At 32.7% G+C, this 17926-nt stretch overlaps 2 protein-coding genes across 2 annotated transcripts in view; one reads left to right on the top strand and one right to left on the bottom strand.

The window, feature by feature from the left end:
• Positions 1-12540, bottom strand: part of LOC149804162 (mesoderm-specific transcript homolog protein-like) — a 35529-nt gene extending 22989 nt beyond the window's left edge. Inside the window, exons 1-3 of the mRNA XM_089954142.1 lie at positions 12451-12540; positions 8160-8364; positions 1690-1769 (exon numbers count right to left, since the gene is read on the bottom strand). Coding sequence (XP_089810268.1) covers positions 1690-1769; positions 8160-8313 — 234 coding nt within the window. The 5' untranslated portion in view covers positions 8314-8364; positions 12451-12540. The remainder of the gene's footprint in view (positions 1-1689; positions 1770-8159; positions 8365-12450) is intronic.
• A 95-nt stretch (positions 12541-12635) lies between these two features.
• LOC149804161 (centrosomal protein of 41 kDa-like) overlaps positions 12636-17926 on the top strand; it is an 81225-nt gene continuing 75934 nt past the window's right edge. The window contains exons 1-3 of the mRNA XM_089954140.1: positions 12636-12700; positions 12790-12853; positions 14811-14858. Coding sequence (XP_089810266.1) covers positions 12638-12700; positions 12790-12853; positions 14811-14858 — 175 coding nt within the window. The 5' untranslated portion in view covers positions 12636-12637. The remainder of the gene's footprint in view (positions 12701-12789; positions 12854-14810; positions 14859-17926) is intronic.

Below are 17926 nucleotides of genomic sequence, written 5' to 3'. Positions count from 1 at the left end.
CATACAATATACACTTTGCTTACAACATAGTTTATACTGGTCAAAAAAGTCATCATACAACATAAACTTCGCTTACAACATACTTTATACTGGTCAAATAAGTCATCATACAACATAAACTTTGCTTATAACATACATTATACTGGTCAAACAAGCCATCAGACAACATAGACTTTGCTTACAACATACTTTATACTGGTCAAACAAGCCATCAGACAACATAGACCTTACAGCATAGTTTATACTGGTCAAACAAGCCACTATACAACATGGACCATTCTTACAGCATAGTTTATACAGGCCAAACAAGTCATCATACAACATGGACACAGTGGGTGGGGGGATTAAGTCCTGTAACAGTTATGGTACATGAAGTCACTTACTAATCAGCTTGGTCCTGACATTTTAGCTTTGCTGTATGTATGCCTCACTTTAAAGTGAGAAGACCCAGATTCAATCCTCGATGGCAGCTAGAGCTTGTTCTTACAAATACATCATAGTACTGGTGATAGAAGAGTCCATGTGTTCTGCCAAGTTATTGTGTCTAATCCTACCCATTCAAAGAAGAGACCATGTGTTCTGCCAAATTATTGTGTCTAATCTAATCATACCCATTCAAAGAAGAGTCCATGTGTTCTGCCAAGTTATTGTGTCTAATCCTACCCATTCAATGAAGAGTCAATGTGTTCTGTCAAGTTATTGTGTCTAATCCTACCCATTCAAAGAAGAGTCCATGTGTTCTGCCAAGTTATTGTGTCTAATCTAATCCTACCCATTCAAAGAAGAGTCCATGTGTTCTGCCAAGTTATTGTGTCTAATCCTACCCATGAAGAGTCCATGTGTTCTGTCAAGTTATTGTGTCTAATCCTACCCATTCAAAGAAGAGTCCATGTGTTCTGCCAAGTTATTGTGTCTAATCTAATCCTACCCATTCAAAGAAGAGTCCATGTGTTCTGCCAAGTTATTGTGTCTAATCTAATCCTACCCATTCAAAGAAGAGTCCATGTGTTCTGCCAAGTTATTGTGTCTAATCTAATCCTACCCATTCAAAGAAGAGTTCATGTGTTCTGCCAAGTTATTGTGTCTAATCCTACCCATTCAATGAAGAGTCCATGTGTTCTGTCAAGTTATTGTGTCTAATCCCACCCATTCAAAGAAGAGTCCATGTGTTCTGCCAAGTTATTGTGTCTAATCTAATCCTACCCATTCAAAGAAGAGTCCATGTGTTCTGCCAAGTTATTGTGTCTAATCCTACCCATTCAATGAAGAGTCCATGTGTTCTGCCAAGTTATTGTGTCTAATCCTACCCATTCAATGAAGAGTCCATGTGTTCTGCCAAGTTATTGTGTCTAATCTAATCCTACCCATTCAAAGGAGAGTCCATGTGTTGTGCCAAGTTATTGTGTCTAATCCTACCCATTCAAGGAAGAGTCCATGTGTTCTGCCAAGTTATTGTGTCTAATCCTACCCATTCAAAGAAGAGTCAATGTGTTGTGCCAAGTTATTGTGTCTAATCCTACCCATTCAAAGAAGAGTCAATGTGTTGTGCCAAGTTATTGTATCTAATCTAATCCTACCCATTCAAAGAAGAGTCAATGTTTTCTGCCAAGTTATTGTGTCTAATTCTACCCATTCAAAAAATGACCAAAGATAGCAAAATGAAACAGTGATTAAGAAAAACCACCTTACCTTTATCCAGTCATAGCTAAATGTTGGGAAGCCATGGAAACAAATCACAGTGCTGTCATCAGTCAGGTCTGCTTCAAAATCTGAGAATGAACATTATACTACTGTAGTATTAACGTGGACTGGTGCCTGTCTAAGAATGAACATTATACTACTGTAGTATTAACGTGGACTGGTGCCTGTCTAAGAATGAACATTATACTACTGTAGTATTAACTTGGACTGTTGCCTGTCTCAGAATGAACATTATTCTACTGTAGTATTAACTTGGACTGGTGCCTGTCTCAGAATGAACTTTATACTACTGTAGTATTAAGTTGGACTGGTGCCTGTCTAAGAATGAACAGTAACTGTAGTATTAACTTCAACTGGTGCCTGTCTAAGAAATGCATTATATTTTATAAAATCAAATAGCATATTCACATAAATTTATTGAAGTCAAATAAAACTATTTCTATAATCCATTTATACTTAAGATGAATGTCCCTAAATAAAAATATTATGTATAACCTTAATGCAGAAAAAAAAATCCTTTCAACAATCATGGATATTAAATATCCTCAGGCAACATGGCTGATGAAAAAACTATTGAGAACTTAACAGTAGTGATCTGGATTATGTAAGGACTATTCTATATACATGTAAACATACCCAGTCAGGGTACTGATTACTCAAAGAGTTCATATGAAAATGATACAAAATTCTAAACTGCATCTTTTGGCCAACTACTCCACATTAAAAGTGGCTTCCCTGGGTCCCAAATGTTTTACTGCAACAGATCTAAATAATAAAAAGGCAAAATAAGAAAGCAATATCCATGAAGATATAATAAAACCTGTCTTGAGAGACCACCCCTTTTGCCATAAAAAAAGTGGACTCTCAAGACAGGTGGTTTCTCATCACAGGTCTGTGCATAATAATCAGGAAAAATATCCACAATTACAATACATGCATTTTATTCTTTTTTCATAGTTCTTGTTAAAACATTGCACCCATTTTATATCAAAATAATTTTATATATCAAAAAAGATATATATATATATATATATATATATACAAAACATATTTGAAGATTGTGGGTATACATATTAGCATATGAATTTTATTTTTATTTTTATTTATCCTGTCCGTAAGTTCACTTCACATATCCATAAATTTCAGAGTAACTTGAAATGTAGCACAATAAATGAACAGTTAGCTATGATAACGCTAACCTATCTTGTGTGCTAATTAGTAATTTTGATTAGGCTTTGGGCAAATATGAAATGTATATGTAGCAATAAATGAAATGTAAAAAAAAAAGAATTAATGTATCCAGAAATAAAAATATACATACTGAGAGACAAAGGCAAAAGGTATAATCACTGGTAAGAGATTAACCTGATTTGGATTTGGATTTGGATTTTTTGTAAATGTAGCTTTAAAAAAAATTCAATCATATCGCTACGATCTCTGCAGTGTGGCAGTTTACAGTGATGTCTAGCACTGTGGCATCATGCAGCAGACATGTAGCATAATGTCCCACCCAGTCACATCATCCTGGCACCACGCCTAACCTCTTAATGCTGAGCGCCTAGTGAGGCAGCTGTTAGTACCATTTTTGTAAGTCTTTGGTATGACTCAGCCAGGGTTCAAACCCACAACCTCCCACATCTGAGGTGGGATAAACAAAGGGTGTAAATGGTAGCACTATGGCAAACAGATGATGGCTTCTGTGTGGGTTTTAATAATTGTAGCATCAAAAAACCACAAACAACACAAACCTTTTACAGTGACAATCAAACCTGGAAAATGATAAAGGCAAAGACAAAATCTAATTCATCCCAGCTGTTACAGATCGACTCCAGTGACAAACAATGTATACTCGACTGCTAGAGTGAAGCCATTTAAAAAGGTTTCTAATTATAATATTATTGGGATTGTGCAGTTATTGCCAAAAGATAAAGAATCAATATGAACTGCTGAAATGACTATGTATATCATTTACTACTCACTATCATGTAGGAATGCTTAATTGTAATGGGGTTTTAAATGACTTCGGCACTAAAATGGCAGTTAGTGGCAATTACTTTAGTCTGGTTTATCATCTGTAACATCTGATGCTACCTTTTACCTTCAGGTTTTAGAAAACCTTAGCATGATTGAACTTTAGAAGTTGAAAACAAACCCTCCTAAGCAGCCATACTTACAAAGATTAAATAAAAAAAGCAAATGTGTTTATCTCCATTCCTTCAATAAAGTCATTCAAAGCAGTCTTGTTTAAAACAATCTGCCTGCAGCCCCTCCTAAGCAGTCATGGTCACAAATGATTAAATATAGGTCAGTGAATGTTTATCTCTGTGTTTGTCATGTGGTGATGAATCATTTATTTTGCCCTAAAAATTGTGGTTGCATGGAGTGCTTGGCGAGTGCTCGCTCACAACAGTGCATTTATATAATAAAATTAATCCATCCCTGAAAACTGATCATAAATAACATGTGACTGCTCACAGCAGCGGTCAGTCACTCAAGACACGTTTTATTGTAATAAATATTTTTCTCAGAGCATGGAGTTATACTGTTTACGCTAGGAGAAAACTTAGTCATATGCTGATGTACCTTGGTTAAAATAGTTCAATACTCAAAGTGTGATGATAACTTGATAGCATTATTCAAACAAGTTAAGTAAAAGAAAGTTTAATAATAAGCTCAAATATGAAAGAAAAAAGTATGAATGTTCATCAAAGAGAAATTGCCTTAAAAATGAATAGGGACTGAGTGACAGCAAATGATATCATGTATTAAACAATACTAATATAAATAATATTTATAATTTTCAGAAAGGTCCTTGCATGTGCAATCACTGCATAATCTGCAGATCAGAAAGCTATACCAGAAGGCTAAATTTTAAAATTACTTTGAAATTCATAGATGAAGTACCTGTATCCTTTATATATATATAAATTATAAAATAAATTATAAATAAACAACACCAACACATAGAATGTGCGACCGGTTTCACTTTAATGCTTCATCAGACTGAATTCAAACTGAATTCAATATCACTGCTTACGTCATTAAATATGTTGTTTCTAAGTGATCAATGCAATAAACAATATGACATAAACAAGATGATGTCATAGCTTACATTTTTAACCTAACTGTCTTATACTTTAACAAATAATTTACATGGAGATATGCATATACAGCACAGATTAATGATATTTTAATACATAAAAATACATAAAACTGGATCTTAAAGATACATACATCTCTACTGATAAATATCTCTAACATTTATGACTAAATAGAGATAAACAGTTTTATCAATATTTTTATTATGTATAATGCACACTTATTAAAGATATAGAAAATAAATAAATAAAAATTAATATATTATATCTTGATATATTCTTGACAAATGTTAAATATTTCATCAGAACTCAATTTATATGGCATGCATAATACTTCCTATCAAGCATTTTATAAATAATTAACCATATTATATTGAGAATTTATTTAAAAATGCACTTTCATTTTTAAAGAATTAGTAAACTTTTTTTATGATATTAGTTTATACTTTTACCAATTAAGTTATTCTGCAAAGTAGAATAATATAAAAATATTCTTATCTAATTGTAAACAGGGGACATAATTCACAACAAAAAAAAAAGGATTAATGAATGTCGTATAGTGTTTTTGAATTTATACCTTTTGGATATACCGTATTAAGACGGTGAATCCAATAGGTTTCCTTTAGCAGACGTTCCATCTCATAATCAGCTTTAACAATAGGTTGGAGAAGGAGAAATCTTGCAAGGTATGGGAAATTTTGTTAAAATGTGCGGCAACATGAGATGAAAATAACTGATCGATATAATTTTTTATATCTATGTTGGTTCATACGTTTAGATATTTGTTGTCTGGTTTGTCCAATATATTGGATGCCACATTTTTTGCATGTTATCAAATAAATAACATTTGATGTTGCACAATTAGTATCACAACGCATATTAAAAGTTTCTTTCATATTATTACTATTGAAAGAAGTATTTTCATTAATAAATGAACAGTGCAAACATCTAGGTCTATTACATTTAGTTGATGATCCTATTTTATATGATGTTTATTCTAATTTAGAATTAGTTAGGAAATCTTTATGATTTTTAGTCTTTTTATAAGCAAGTGTGGGTTTGCTTTCGTGTAGCAATTTAAAACTTGCTTTACATGATAAGTTTAATAAAGCCCAATATTTATTGATAATCTTACCTATATTAGGCAAACTTGGATTATATTCAATAACAAAAGGGAATGATATCTTCATTTCTACTTTTGATTTTATATTGGAAAGATTCAAGCTGTGTAAGAGAAGATACTTTTTGGAAAGCAGCATTAATGATGTCAATAGGGTAATTTCTATTTAAAAAATGCTGACCTAACTCTGTCAAAGATGATTTAAAAACGTCATCCAAAATAATTCTTCTATATCTTTTTGCTTGACTATATGGTATCCTGTGTTTACATGATTTAGGATGGCATGAAGAATATTCAACATACTGATGAATATTCGTGTTTTAAACATGAACCATGGTAGTAATGTCATTATTTTCATTTTTCATGACATCTATGGCCAAAAATGATACTTTAGCTTTAGAGACATTGAATGTAAATTTTATTGTTGGATGTAATTTGTTTAAACTGTCCATAAAATAATAAAAGTCTTCTAATGAATAACTCCAAATCATAAAGATATCATCTAAAAACCTTAACTAAACATCTGGTTTTAGGAGGCATTTATTTAAAAAATCATTTTCTAATTTTCCCATAAATAAAGATGCATAAGCAGGTGCCATAGGACTACCCATTGCTGTTCCCATTTTTTGGAGATAGTTTGTATTACCAAATTGAAAAAAGTTATTTTCGAGCACAAGTTTGATCAAATCACAAACATGTTCTTTTGATAGTTTTTATGTATATTCGTTTTCTTCAAGATAATATTTACACACTTCAATACCATCATTGTGTGGTATATTCATGAAGAGTGAAACCACATCAAGTGAAACAAGGAATGAATTTTCAGTTAGTTTCAGTAAAGATTTCAATTTGGTAATGAAATCAAAAGTATCTTTGACATATGAAGGTAGTTATTTCATCAGTGGTTGTAAAATGTGATCAATATATTGCAATATATTATTTGCAATTAAGTTATATGTAGAAATAATGAATCTACCTGGATATCGTAAAGGTAGTGACTTTTCAACCATTTTATTTATTTTTGGTAAAATATAAAACTGAGGTGCGTGTATTTTATTTGGGAAGATATCTAGTTCATCATATATGGAACAATGAAGTACAGAGATTTGATTTATACATTTGCTTATTTTTTCTTTAATTTCTTCAGAAGGATTATAGGAAAGTTTTGTGTAATATTCTTCATCCTTTAATTGTCTTTCTACTTCTTTAATATAATCCTCCTTATTCATTATTACCATGGTGCTAGACTTATCAGCTTTTTTAATAATAATACTTTCGTCTTGTGATAAGGTATGTAAAGAATTTAGTTTTCTTTAGATATGTTTGTAAAATGTTTTCTTTTAGGACTGCTATTTAAAATTTCTTGTTTAGTTGCTTCAATATAAAAATCAAGATAAATATCTCATCCACTAGAAGGTGTATATGTTGATTCTTTTTTATTGAAAAATGGCTTATTTTGTAAATGAAAACTACTTTCATTTTGTGATGTACATTATTGTGAGAAAAATTCTTTTAATTTTAACGATCTTGTGTATTTGAAAAATGCTTCTGCTAAATTAATATTATCATGCACTTTGGTTCTCGGACAATATGATAATCCCTTACCAAGAATGTAATCACTATTAATTAGAATTCATTTACAAAGGTTTAAAACAGTTTCTTTGTCTCTTTCGATTTCCTTTTTTCTTTTCTTTTCTTTCCTCCATCTGTCCTTGTTTTCTATTCTAATAAATCTCCTATTCTTTCTGCTGTTTGTGTTGTTTGCAACAGATCCTTGAGGGCTTCCATTAGTCTTTGTATTGTTGCTATAACGGTTTTGTTGGATTCTTGTGTAGTTTTCTTCGCCCCATTTTTTACTGCATCTGCATAGGTTGCCTTTTATCTGCCTGGAGCTGTTAAGTTTTTTGTTTGATCATTTTTGCAATGTTTTGAATGGGTCTATTATTTTTTTCAGTGTGATTTGGTTGATAGGTAATTCTTGCTGTTGGCGATGCTTGTTCCATTTCCTTTTCATGTCTTGGTTGTTGGTTATTCCGTGTGCGATTCTTAGTTAATTTCCTCTGATTTATTTGGTTGTTGATTATCTCTTTTTGATATTTCTCTAGTAATTTTCAATGCTGATGTTTCTCTTTGTCCAGGAAAATTGTTTTTCTCTCTCTGTAAATTCTGTAACTTTTTAGATTCCGTTTTTTTACATAAATGTTATAAACAGGATTATCTATCTGTAAATAAGTACATACCAATATAGAATATTCTGAAGTCCTTGTACATGTAAAACTTTCCAAGTCTGGCCCATTTTTTCAGCCTATCTGAGGGTTCTGGAGGGGGATAGTAGAAAAATACTGCCACCAGGCCCACTAGAGTTGCTGCCAACATAAGCTTAGCATATTCCATCTTCAAGACTGCTCCTTATACTCTCATGTGGCAAAGCAAAGACCCTCACACCTGATAATAATAAAATAATGAATCAGCAGGACAATGATAATCAGTAAAATATATTTCAAAAACCGCCTGTATATAAAGACCACTTGTCTATAAAGTTCAGCAAGAAAAGGTCTCATTTGTACATAATACATACTTTTTACCGTTACGTAAAGACCAATTGTCCAAAAAGACCACCTTCAGTCACCTGAGTTGTCATGATTCTAAGTTTTGACTATATACTATATATATATTCACGTATTAGTCAGATCCAACTGCAAACTGAATAGACCTAGATCTGAACCACATACTAAGCTGGCAGATCTGGATCTATGCAGTCTGTTCTGAATAATCAGTAGAACAAACAGCCAAGACCATGACCTACTGGTGCATAATGCAAGAGCAGATCAGGGTCTGTTATACTGACTAATGAACTTGACTTATAAGCAAATACATACAGTGCTAATAATCAATCAAAAATCTGTGACTGAAATCTATGTCAATTTTCAAATATAACTTATGAAATTTTACTTGTACTTTACTGCAGAATTAATAAATTACATTATTACTGCAGTAAATTTAATCTTAATATATAAGAATTAAAACATTATATATACTATGTACTATACAGACTGTGACAAAATGTATAATATGTACAAAAGGAAGAAGAGCCTTTTCCCTGAAATAAATTCTCTCTGGATTGAAAAAGATGACAATGGCAGCAGAATGTGGTATTATGCCAATATAGAAAAAAAGGAAGAAAGATTTGAGGAAACTATGCAAAGAACTGTCTCTACTATTGCCACTACTACTACTACTGCCACCAAAAACACTAAATATCATTATCGTGATCAATACCAACACCATAATTATCATGATTAACACCAACACCATTCAAATATAGTAAGAATATCTATCTGACTGTCAGTTTGAATATCATTGGCAAATTTTCATGTGTGTGTGCATGCGTGCATGTGTGTCCTCTGTTTGGTCCGAGAAAAAATTACTGTTATTCTTTTCTCTCCTCCCCAGGACCGCTCTGGTGGGCTAAGTAGTTAGAGTGTCTGCCTCAGATGCAGGAGATTGCAGGTTTGAACCATGGCCAAGTCATGCCAAAGGCTTATCAAAATGGTACTAACAGTTGCCTTGCTTGGCGCTCTCAGCATTAAGAGGTTAGTGTTAGGACTGGTCGGCCCCATGTCGGTATAATATGACTAGGTGAGACATGATGCTACATGTTTGCCCCAGTGCTAGACATCACTATAAACTGCCACACTGCAGACATTGTAGCAATATAACGGAAAAAGTATTAAAACTACATAAAAAATCCAAATCACACACACACACATTCTCTCCTCCTGGGCTAATCCAGGTCACCTGCCTCAGTGTGTCCTTGGGAAAGGCACTTAGCTCCCATTTCCTTGGCATGACAGGCAATAATGTCTTAACAGTGCCATTAAAATCCAACCAATCAACCTACTGATTAAATTTATTTATACTAATAAATTACAGTATTATGTTTTTACCAAATTTGACATTAGGAAAATGAGAAACATCTTTACAATTTTTCACATAAGAAAGCCTCAGACTTTAATTGAAAATTTTGAAATACAGATTAAGTTCATATTTACTGATTGCTTTTTAATCTTACAAAGAAATTATAATTGATTCATTCGTAATTATGTGGCATTTGATACAGTTTCAATTGAAGATGATCCATCAATTTTTAGAATTTTTGTCCAAGTGTATAACAGCTTATGCACTCATTACCTTTATGTTATACATTTTAATTATGATAGAAAAATGTAATTTATGTTGTTGTGGTTAAGGTTTCAATAAAATACATGTACAAGTACCTCATGTAGGCTGAACCCTGACTTCTATGGATACCCAGGGCTCGAATTTAACACAAATTTCTTTGTAGCCAGAAGGACTAGTATATTGAGAAATCTACTTGGATGGATTCTTGTTATAGAAACACACCTTTCTGAGGTTGAAATTGACTTCATCTTCTCATGCTAATATTTTATGACTGTGTTTACAATGGCCACTGCTTTGATTCTACAGAAGATCTGCTAAGTCAAGTCTTTATTAGGGAATGGCGTAAACAAATGCTGACTATTGATAACCGAAGCTTAATAGCCCATCAGATTATTAACATTATGAAAGTTACTAGACCGACAGGAAATCTGCTAGAATCGGGCTAGCGGACTAACACTAATTTCGAGCCCTGATACCATATGTACTCTACTCACTTATTAGTCGAGTCCGAAATTGTGAACAACAAAAGATTCTGATAAGCCAATGCATAATGCACCAGAAAATCAAGGTCTATGTTGTTTGTTCTAATGATTACCACTAACAAGCTCAGATCTGCTGGTACATTATGCTGTTTGCAGCTGGACTGAACTTATAAGCATGTACATATAGTTGTTCAGGAGTCTTGTGAAGGTATATTTTTGGTTTTACTTTACTATAATATTTTCAATGCCTAGGCAAACAGAATTAAGTGCTCACTGAGGCAGATCACTGGCATTGCTAGGGTGGGTACTGAACCTCGGACCCAATGGATTATGAATCTGACTCTCCACCATCTTAGCTTCATAATTTTATTCATTAATAACAGAAACAGCAGTAAAAGAATAAAGATTCTAGATTTAAAAAATCAAGTTTAACTTATCAAGGATAAAATTCCAAAACCATTTTGTACAGATGCATTTAATAAAAAGGTATTTAAAGTGTATGCATCTTTATTACAATAATGGTATATCATTACTGTCAAGACCACAAAAGTTTCAATTTTCAAGTAAAAGCCATACTTGATACTTTCCAGACATATTATTTTGCTTTAATTTCCAGATCTGATTTATAAATTGTTCTCAATAACTTATTTTCTCTTATAGATCCCATATTGTTCATCTCCATAACACTTTTGGAAGGGGGTTGGAATATGACATTAGAATGCATGGGGATTTGTGATGGCCAGCCAGTGCAGCTGCTCAGGTTTGATTTAAGACTTCGGGGAGATTTGAGTTAAACTTCATACTTCACTGTTCATCTTTTTATCATATAGAAATCTTCTTGTACATGTATTTCCTTTCAAATCTAATTCTGACAATACATTTCTACTGAATTCTGACATTTCTACTGAATTCTGACATTTCTTGATACATTTCTACTGAATTATGACAATACATTTCTACTGAAATCTGATTTGTTCTCGCTGATACTATCACTCATTAAAATTTGCCTGATATTGTCAGGTACACCATTTTAACAATTTTTGTTTAATGCCCAGTTTCATCAATAAAATAAACAAGAAAACATTTTTCTTGATCAGTAAATAAATAATTTCTGTTGGGCATTCATTGTGTCTGAAACTCTGAGCACTGGTTTTATTTATATATATATATATATATATATATATATATATATATATATATACATACATCTGTGACATATTGATGCTCCATAATTTAGGAAATCAGCACGGAGTGAAACCTGAAAAAGCAGACACCTTCATATAAAGGGGACTTGGCATTCATGAACTCTTTAACATTGCAATTTTGTGAGTATATCATAATAGGTCTTGCAGATCCGATTCCTTGTATCCAACACAGAACTAGTAACCCGACTTCCGTCTACACCAACTAATAGATTATACGTAGTATGCCATTTCAACAGGATGAGTCGATGACATTAAAGGTTCTGGATCCTGGAAGCAGCTCCTGGAGAAAAAAGTACGTACTGGGGGAGGAAGAGTGTTGATTGCGAAAGAGTACTGTGGGAAGAGTACCGATTCATGGGGCGCGGGATCATATTTTTAATGTTACTTTGTAGCCATGAAGACCAGAAAACAAGTCCGATTTCTATCATTCCCGTTTGGTTACATGTGTGTGCATGTACAAAGCGAAAGCGAATACATCATAACCCCAGTATGTAGATTGGGTCATAATTTGGGTGTATGGGATTAGCACAGTCTACTTGAGTATTAAGTGGATATTTGTGCGTATATGGATATAGAGGGTTAAATGTTCCTCTAGGTAATGATTTCGTAAATACTAAAGACCGTGTTAATTCTAATTACTATAACATCTATCTATTACTGACTTATAAGTGGGAAGTTGTCACATGTCTTGCTGGGTCAATAAACAAATCCCATCATGCACACAACGGAAATGGTTAGTGCGCATACCTTTCGTCAGGCTGGTTTACCAAGAAAAATAAATACTTACAAAAATTTATTGTGAATTTATAACAGCCAGACTATAAAGGACATTAGTACGCATGCGCTTTGATGGTAGGTTACAGAAATAACAAAATGTCTGCCGTGAGCACATCCAAGGCGAAGAAGACCGATGTAAGCAACATCATATAAGCTAAAACTGTCGATTTGCTTCATAATACCACACACATATTGGTACTGATAACGTTTATGTCTCTTTGCAGCCTATGAATAAAAAAATACCGGAAAATCCGAAGTACAAACATGTGCGCTCAACACTCGACACAGGTAAGACACTACATTAACGTAAAGAACACTATATTTCTTATTTAGACTTGAAATCTGTAAACAAAACTAATAAGTGTCACTGTTGTGAAGGGTTCATTGTTAACTTTCACCCTCGGTTTACTGGCGTCATATGATCGGATATAGATGTTAATAGAGCTATTCACACGCATAGGCGATTCACATATTTCAGACGTCCAAGAGCTTTCGTGGCAATCCATTAAACATCCAGAGACTCTATCTAGTTAAATGGAGCCATTTTTTTTTAGTTATGTTTATAATGTATTCATGTTCAGTTGCCATCACCATTTCATGAATGTTTACACACATGACAAATGTTAAAAGTGGTTGCACGAAATTCATGAACTCTGTCCAGTGGGATTCACATGCATGGAAGTAAGTCTGTCCACCACTATGAGCAACGTTTAGCAGAAGGGGAGTTTAGCCACAATAAACCCACCCTCACTTCAGGCTGTGTTGTGAGCAAAAAAAGTTGGCAAACATTCACAATGTTTTACAATTTAATTAAAAAGAGTCAGGCATTGTTGGGGGTACTGGTATATTTTATTAAAAGTGTCATCCATTCTATCTATATATATATATATATATATATATATATATATATATATATATATATATATATATATATATATAGTTAGAGATATTGTATCTTACAGTGATATTTTGATATTTTCTGGCTCTATTTAAATGATTTATTCATAAAACTTAATTTAAATCAGCTGTCCAGAATTGCATTTATGTGAAGAAAGTTCTTGTCACACTGTTTTTGTGCAGGGGAGTAATGTGTGAGAGTGCCCTTTTTAATTGGCAACTAACGTTTAGAATCGGATCCAGTTCAGAAAGGCTTTGAACTAGCTATTCATCAATTCATCGACTAAGCTTTATTCAAAGAATATTTTAAAAATATCCCTTTTCATATCTGAAATGTCAAATTAATATTCACCGTCATTAGAGTTTGTAATAACTTTGAGAACAAAATGCTTTCATGGCTTACATGCAGTCCAGTTTCATTAGAGTCAAAAACTTTATTTTAGATGAGTTGAACCAATCATGGTTTGTGTGGTTGGGTACTGAAAACTTGCATAAAACAAAATAAAAAAAGTAATCACACCCGTGCATGTAAATTCAAATGATGTAAAATACACATTAATTGAGAGTACTTTTGTTTGCTCTTGGTTATTGCGAAAAATATGTATTCAAAAGTTATTATGTTTCTTTTATTGGCTTAGGTTATTTTTGTTTTTGGCATTTTAATAGCAGTTTTAACAGAATATTGACTATATAGTGCCAAGGACATTGGAGCTGTCTTTTCCAATGACACGCAGAAGCAGCCTCGGCAGGTATTGAACCCATTATCCCTGAATTATGAGTCTGACACTCTTCCATTGACACCATTGAGAGGTTTAATCTACTAGATTATGCTAGACCCACACAATATCATGGATTCCCAAGAATTGGGTTAATTAAATATTCTGGGTCTTTTTGTAAAGTTCCCAGGATTCTTTCTAGGCTGACAAATAAAGGTCACTCAAAAAGTAAAGTTATACTATTTTTAGCTCTGAGAATAGTATTTGCTCTAAGATTAGGTAGTTTATTTATCAAAATTTAGCAATTTTTCACCTTGAAATGTTATGAAGGAAGGGATTTGATTTTTAAGATTCATCAATACAAAATAATTGAGTAAATTTTACTCTCTCACATGTCTAGTATGCAGTAGTAACAATTCACAATGAATATTATGTAAACGTTACATACATATTGTGTTTTGTAAAGTTGTCTAAAGTTGGTCACCTGTTATTACTTAGTGGTAATTAAAACTTAATTAGTCTGATTTTGATAGATTGTAAAATCATGTAATAATTGTAAAATTATGTTTTTATTCTGTCCCAGTGTACTCATTAACACATTACATGCATATTGTTTTTAAATCTTTCAACAGGTCACAGTATTACGAAGTACATGGAAAAGATCGAAGACATAAGAAAAAGTAAGTAATGTTAACCCCCTTTTTATCCCTTAAATTACAATTTTTCTTTAGGACTTGAAAAATCAAATATTAAAGGAGGCAATGAAAAGCAATTATCATGTTTTTGTTCTTTTAAATGATTGAAAAGTCTTGGCATAAATGGTGCCCATTTTTCGTGATAAGTGAGCAAATGTGGTGAGCTAGTAAGCCTTTTAAATGAATTTGCATTCATATTGCATGCATTTATTTGTGTGCTTGAAATCATTGTTTTTCAAGGTGTTTTAAACTTGTATCTGGTTTAAAAAAATTTAAGTTTGTTTAATAACAGGATGGTATTTATAAATATGATAAATAAAAAAATCTTGTAAAGCATGTTGTACAATGTATTTATGCTGTATAATCTGTGCTGTAAAAATCTGAAATTTAAGTTTAGACATTGTTATGGGCATAAGTGAGTGTCTTATTTGCATAATATCAGTATTCTCTTATTAAAAGTGAGATTTCCAATTATCTACAATGTTACGAGTCATACAAATTTACACCATTACTATATTTACTCTTAGATTGGTTTGGTGAAAAAATACTTAAAGCAAAAAAGAAATGTATGTTTCCTATTGCACTGGTTTTAAAATTCGGCTTTGTTGGTATCTTTTTTTTACCTGGAGCAGGGGGTATGTGTGCTATGTTTGGCAACAAAAGACAGGACCGACCTGAAATGCACATTTTTTTGGCCTAATAACAATTCACATACTTGAAATTATACATTGTACAATTACAATTATAGCATCTTTGCTATCCAAGGGTCACCAGTCCACTTTGTTCCACTCTGATGTGGAATAAAATGGATTGATATGTCATGGCTATTTTGAGGACTTCATTTTAAATTATGTAGGAGTTTCACATTTATTACATAGTGCTATGTGCACAGATGTCCAGACTCACACCTATACTACATAGTGCTATGTGCACAGATGTCCAGACTCACACCTATCCTTCCTTGAAAAAGCAGAGTTTGTTTGAGGTCTTCAGTTTTCATAAATTGTGATCCAATATAGTAGTTGCTTCCTTTATAGTATCTGGTGAGTTATGAAACCATATCTCACTAATTCCAATTCAGCCCAATTGATAAGATCATATTTTTTCAATGGCTAAATTTTGAAAATAAGAATTACAGTTGATATTTATTTTAAATGGCTGGGTTTTATTTGCAATTCAGTGACCTTGATTGGGTCATACTTTTTAAAATGTAATATATATATATTTCCTTATCTTTTGTAATGAATTAATAAATTCATACTTACTAAGAAAATAAATGCTTTATATGGGCTACAACTAAATGGGAAGGCTTATGTAGAGTCCTTTTTGTTAGATGTTTCAATATTTTTATTGTATTGATGTGGTGGAATGCACTTGTTATCAAGATTTTACATACTTTTACTCCGAATTCAGTTATATACATATAATCATGTACCGTAATTCACACATGATCACATTAGCAAATTTTGCCATTCCTCAAGGAAAGCAATTGTGTTTAGCAAAATGTTCTTATCATTTGAATTATTTCCCTTTAATAATAACAACTCTTGTGTCTTACTATTTGCATTCTGATACAGGTTGATACAGTTCGTTTGAGGTTTCCAATTTTCATAAATAGGGATCCACAATAGTAACTATTTCCTTTATTGTCTTTATTGTATCAGATGAATTATGAAACCTGATCTCACTAATTCCAATTCAGTCAAATTGATCGGATCATATTTTTTCAGCAATACAGAAAAGTTTTGCCTTGAAATTAGAATTACCGCTGATATTTATTTCAGATGGCTGTTTCTTGCAACCTTGTAAATGCATATTTTTTTTCATAAGTTTTATGAATAATTTTTTCATTTATCATTAAAGAAATATATTTTGTACATTCTACACCTAACAGAATGCAGTAACTTTTACCCATCTTAAAGACTTATCAAAATCTAGTAGGATGTTTGATTCACACAAATTTCTATAAGCACCAAAATAATCAACTGAACACATTATATCATTTAAACTATGCACGTATCTTGTTAACAAAAATAAAGACCTCATTTATAAGTTTGTTACATTTTACCCCTAAGTTTGACATATCCGACACATACAAATTCACTTGGTACCCTTTTTTAACTGTTGATTGATTGTTGATACAACCATTTTGCCAACAAGACTAGATTTCTATTCAACACTAAGCTGTTTGCTATCAGAGAATTAAAAAGAACCAATTAAATTTCTCTGAAGACATGTATACAACATGGCACAAGTACACTGAATGTAGGTTGAACCATTTTAAATCATACAGTATTAGTGTCAGGTGGCCAAGTGATCTGATATGCTTGCCTTTATCAGTCGCTGCCATCTCACAATTGTCTGCAGGGGTTCGAGTCTTAGGCTCGGCCAGTGTATATGAGAAAGCTTGTCAGTTGCTTCCCATGGATCGATGGCTCTTGCAAGGTTTTCCTTGGTTTGTGTTCCATCGGTTATACTGACTGCCATGTATATGTATTGTGTGCTGAAAAATGGCGTTAAATCCACAAAATCATCATGAAGTCACTGGGTAGGATCAGCAGATATTCTCACAGCATAGCAGTATAAAAGGAGTAGTTCAGCTCTGTGACGACACCTTTTGAAACCTTCCCCCTCCGCTATGCTGAGAGGTCATATGTCATGCACATATATCAAGGCTAGTTTTTCTGTACACATTTGTCATTTTGTTATCGACACTGAAATAGGTATGGAGTTTTGAAAGCTGTAATTTTTTGTTGAGTGAGGCTTGTTATTTAATCAGTTTTAGTGTTTATGTGCTCTATTTAAAGGGATTTATGTTTGTGCTTTAGATGATTCAACAGTGTGCTGGTACTACCACCTGATCACTTGAGTAAGTTAATTCCACTGCACGTAGGTTGCATTTCACCTTCTATTTTCCACTAGTTCTACCTTTGTGAAACATTTCCAAACTTCAGATTGCTTGTTTTGATTTCCCAGCCATTTTGATGTGACTAGAAATTTCAGACTTTATTCAAGTAGTTGGTCACACGTTTTATTTGTTTAAAAACAAAATA

Source organism: Sinohyriopsis cumingii, chromosome 3 (assembly GCF_028554795.1).
Source record: "Sinohyriopsis cumingii isolate HCF-2022 chromosome 3, ASM2855479v2, whole genome shotgun sequence".
Lineage (NCBI taxonomy): Eukaryota > Metazoa > Mollusca > Bivalvia > Unionida > Unionidae > Sinohyriopsis > Sinohyriopsis cumingii.
This window is presented reverse-complemented; position numbering and strand designations above follow the sequence as displayed.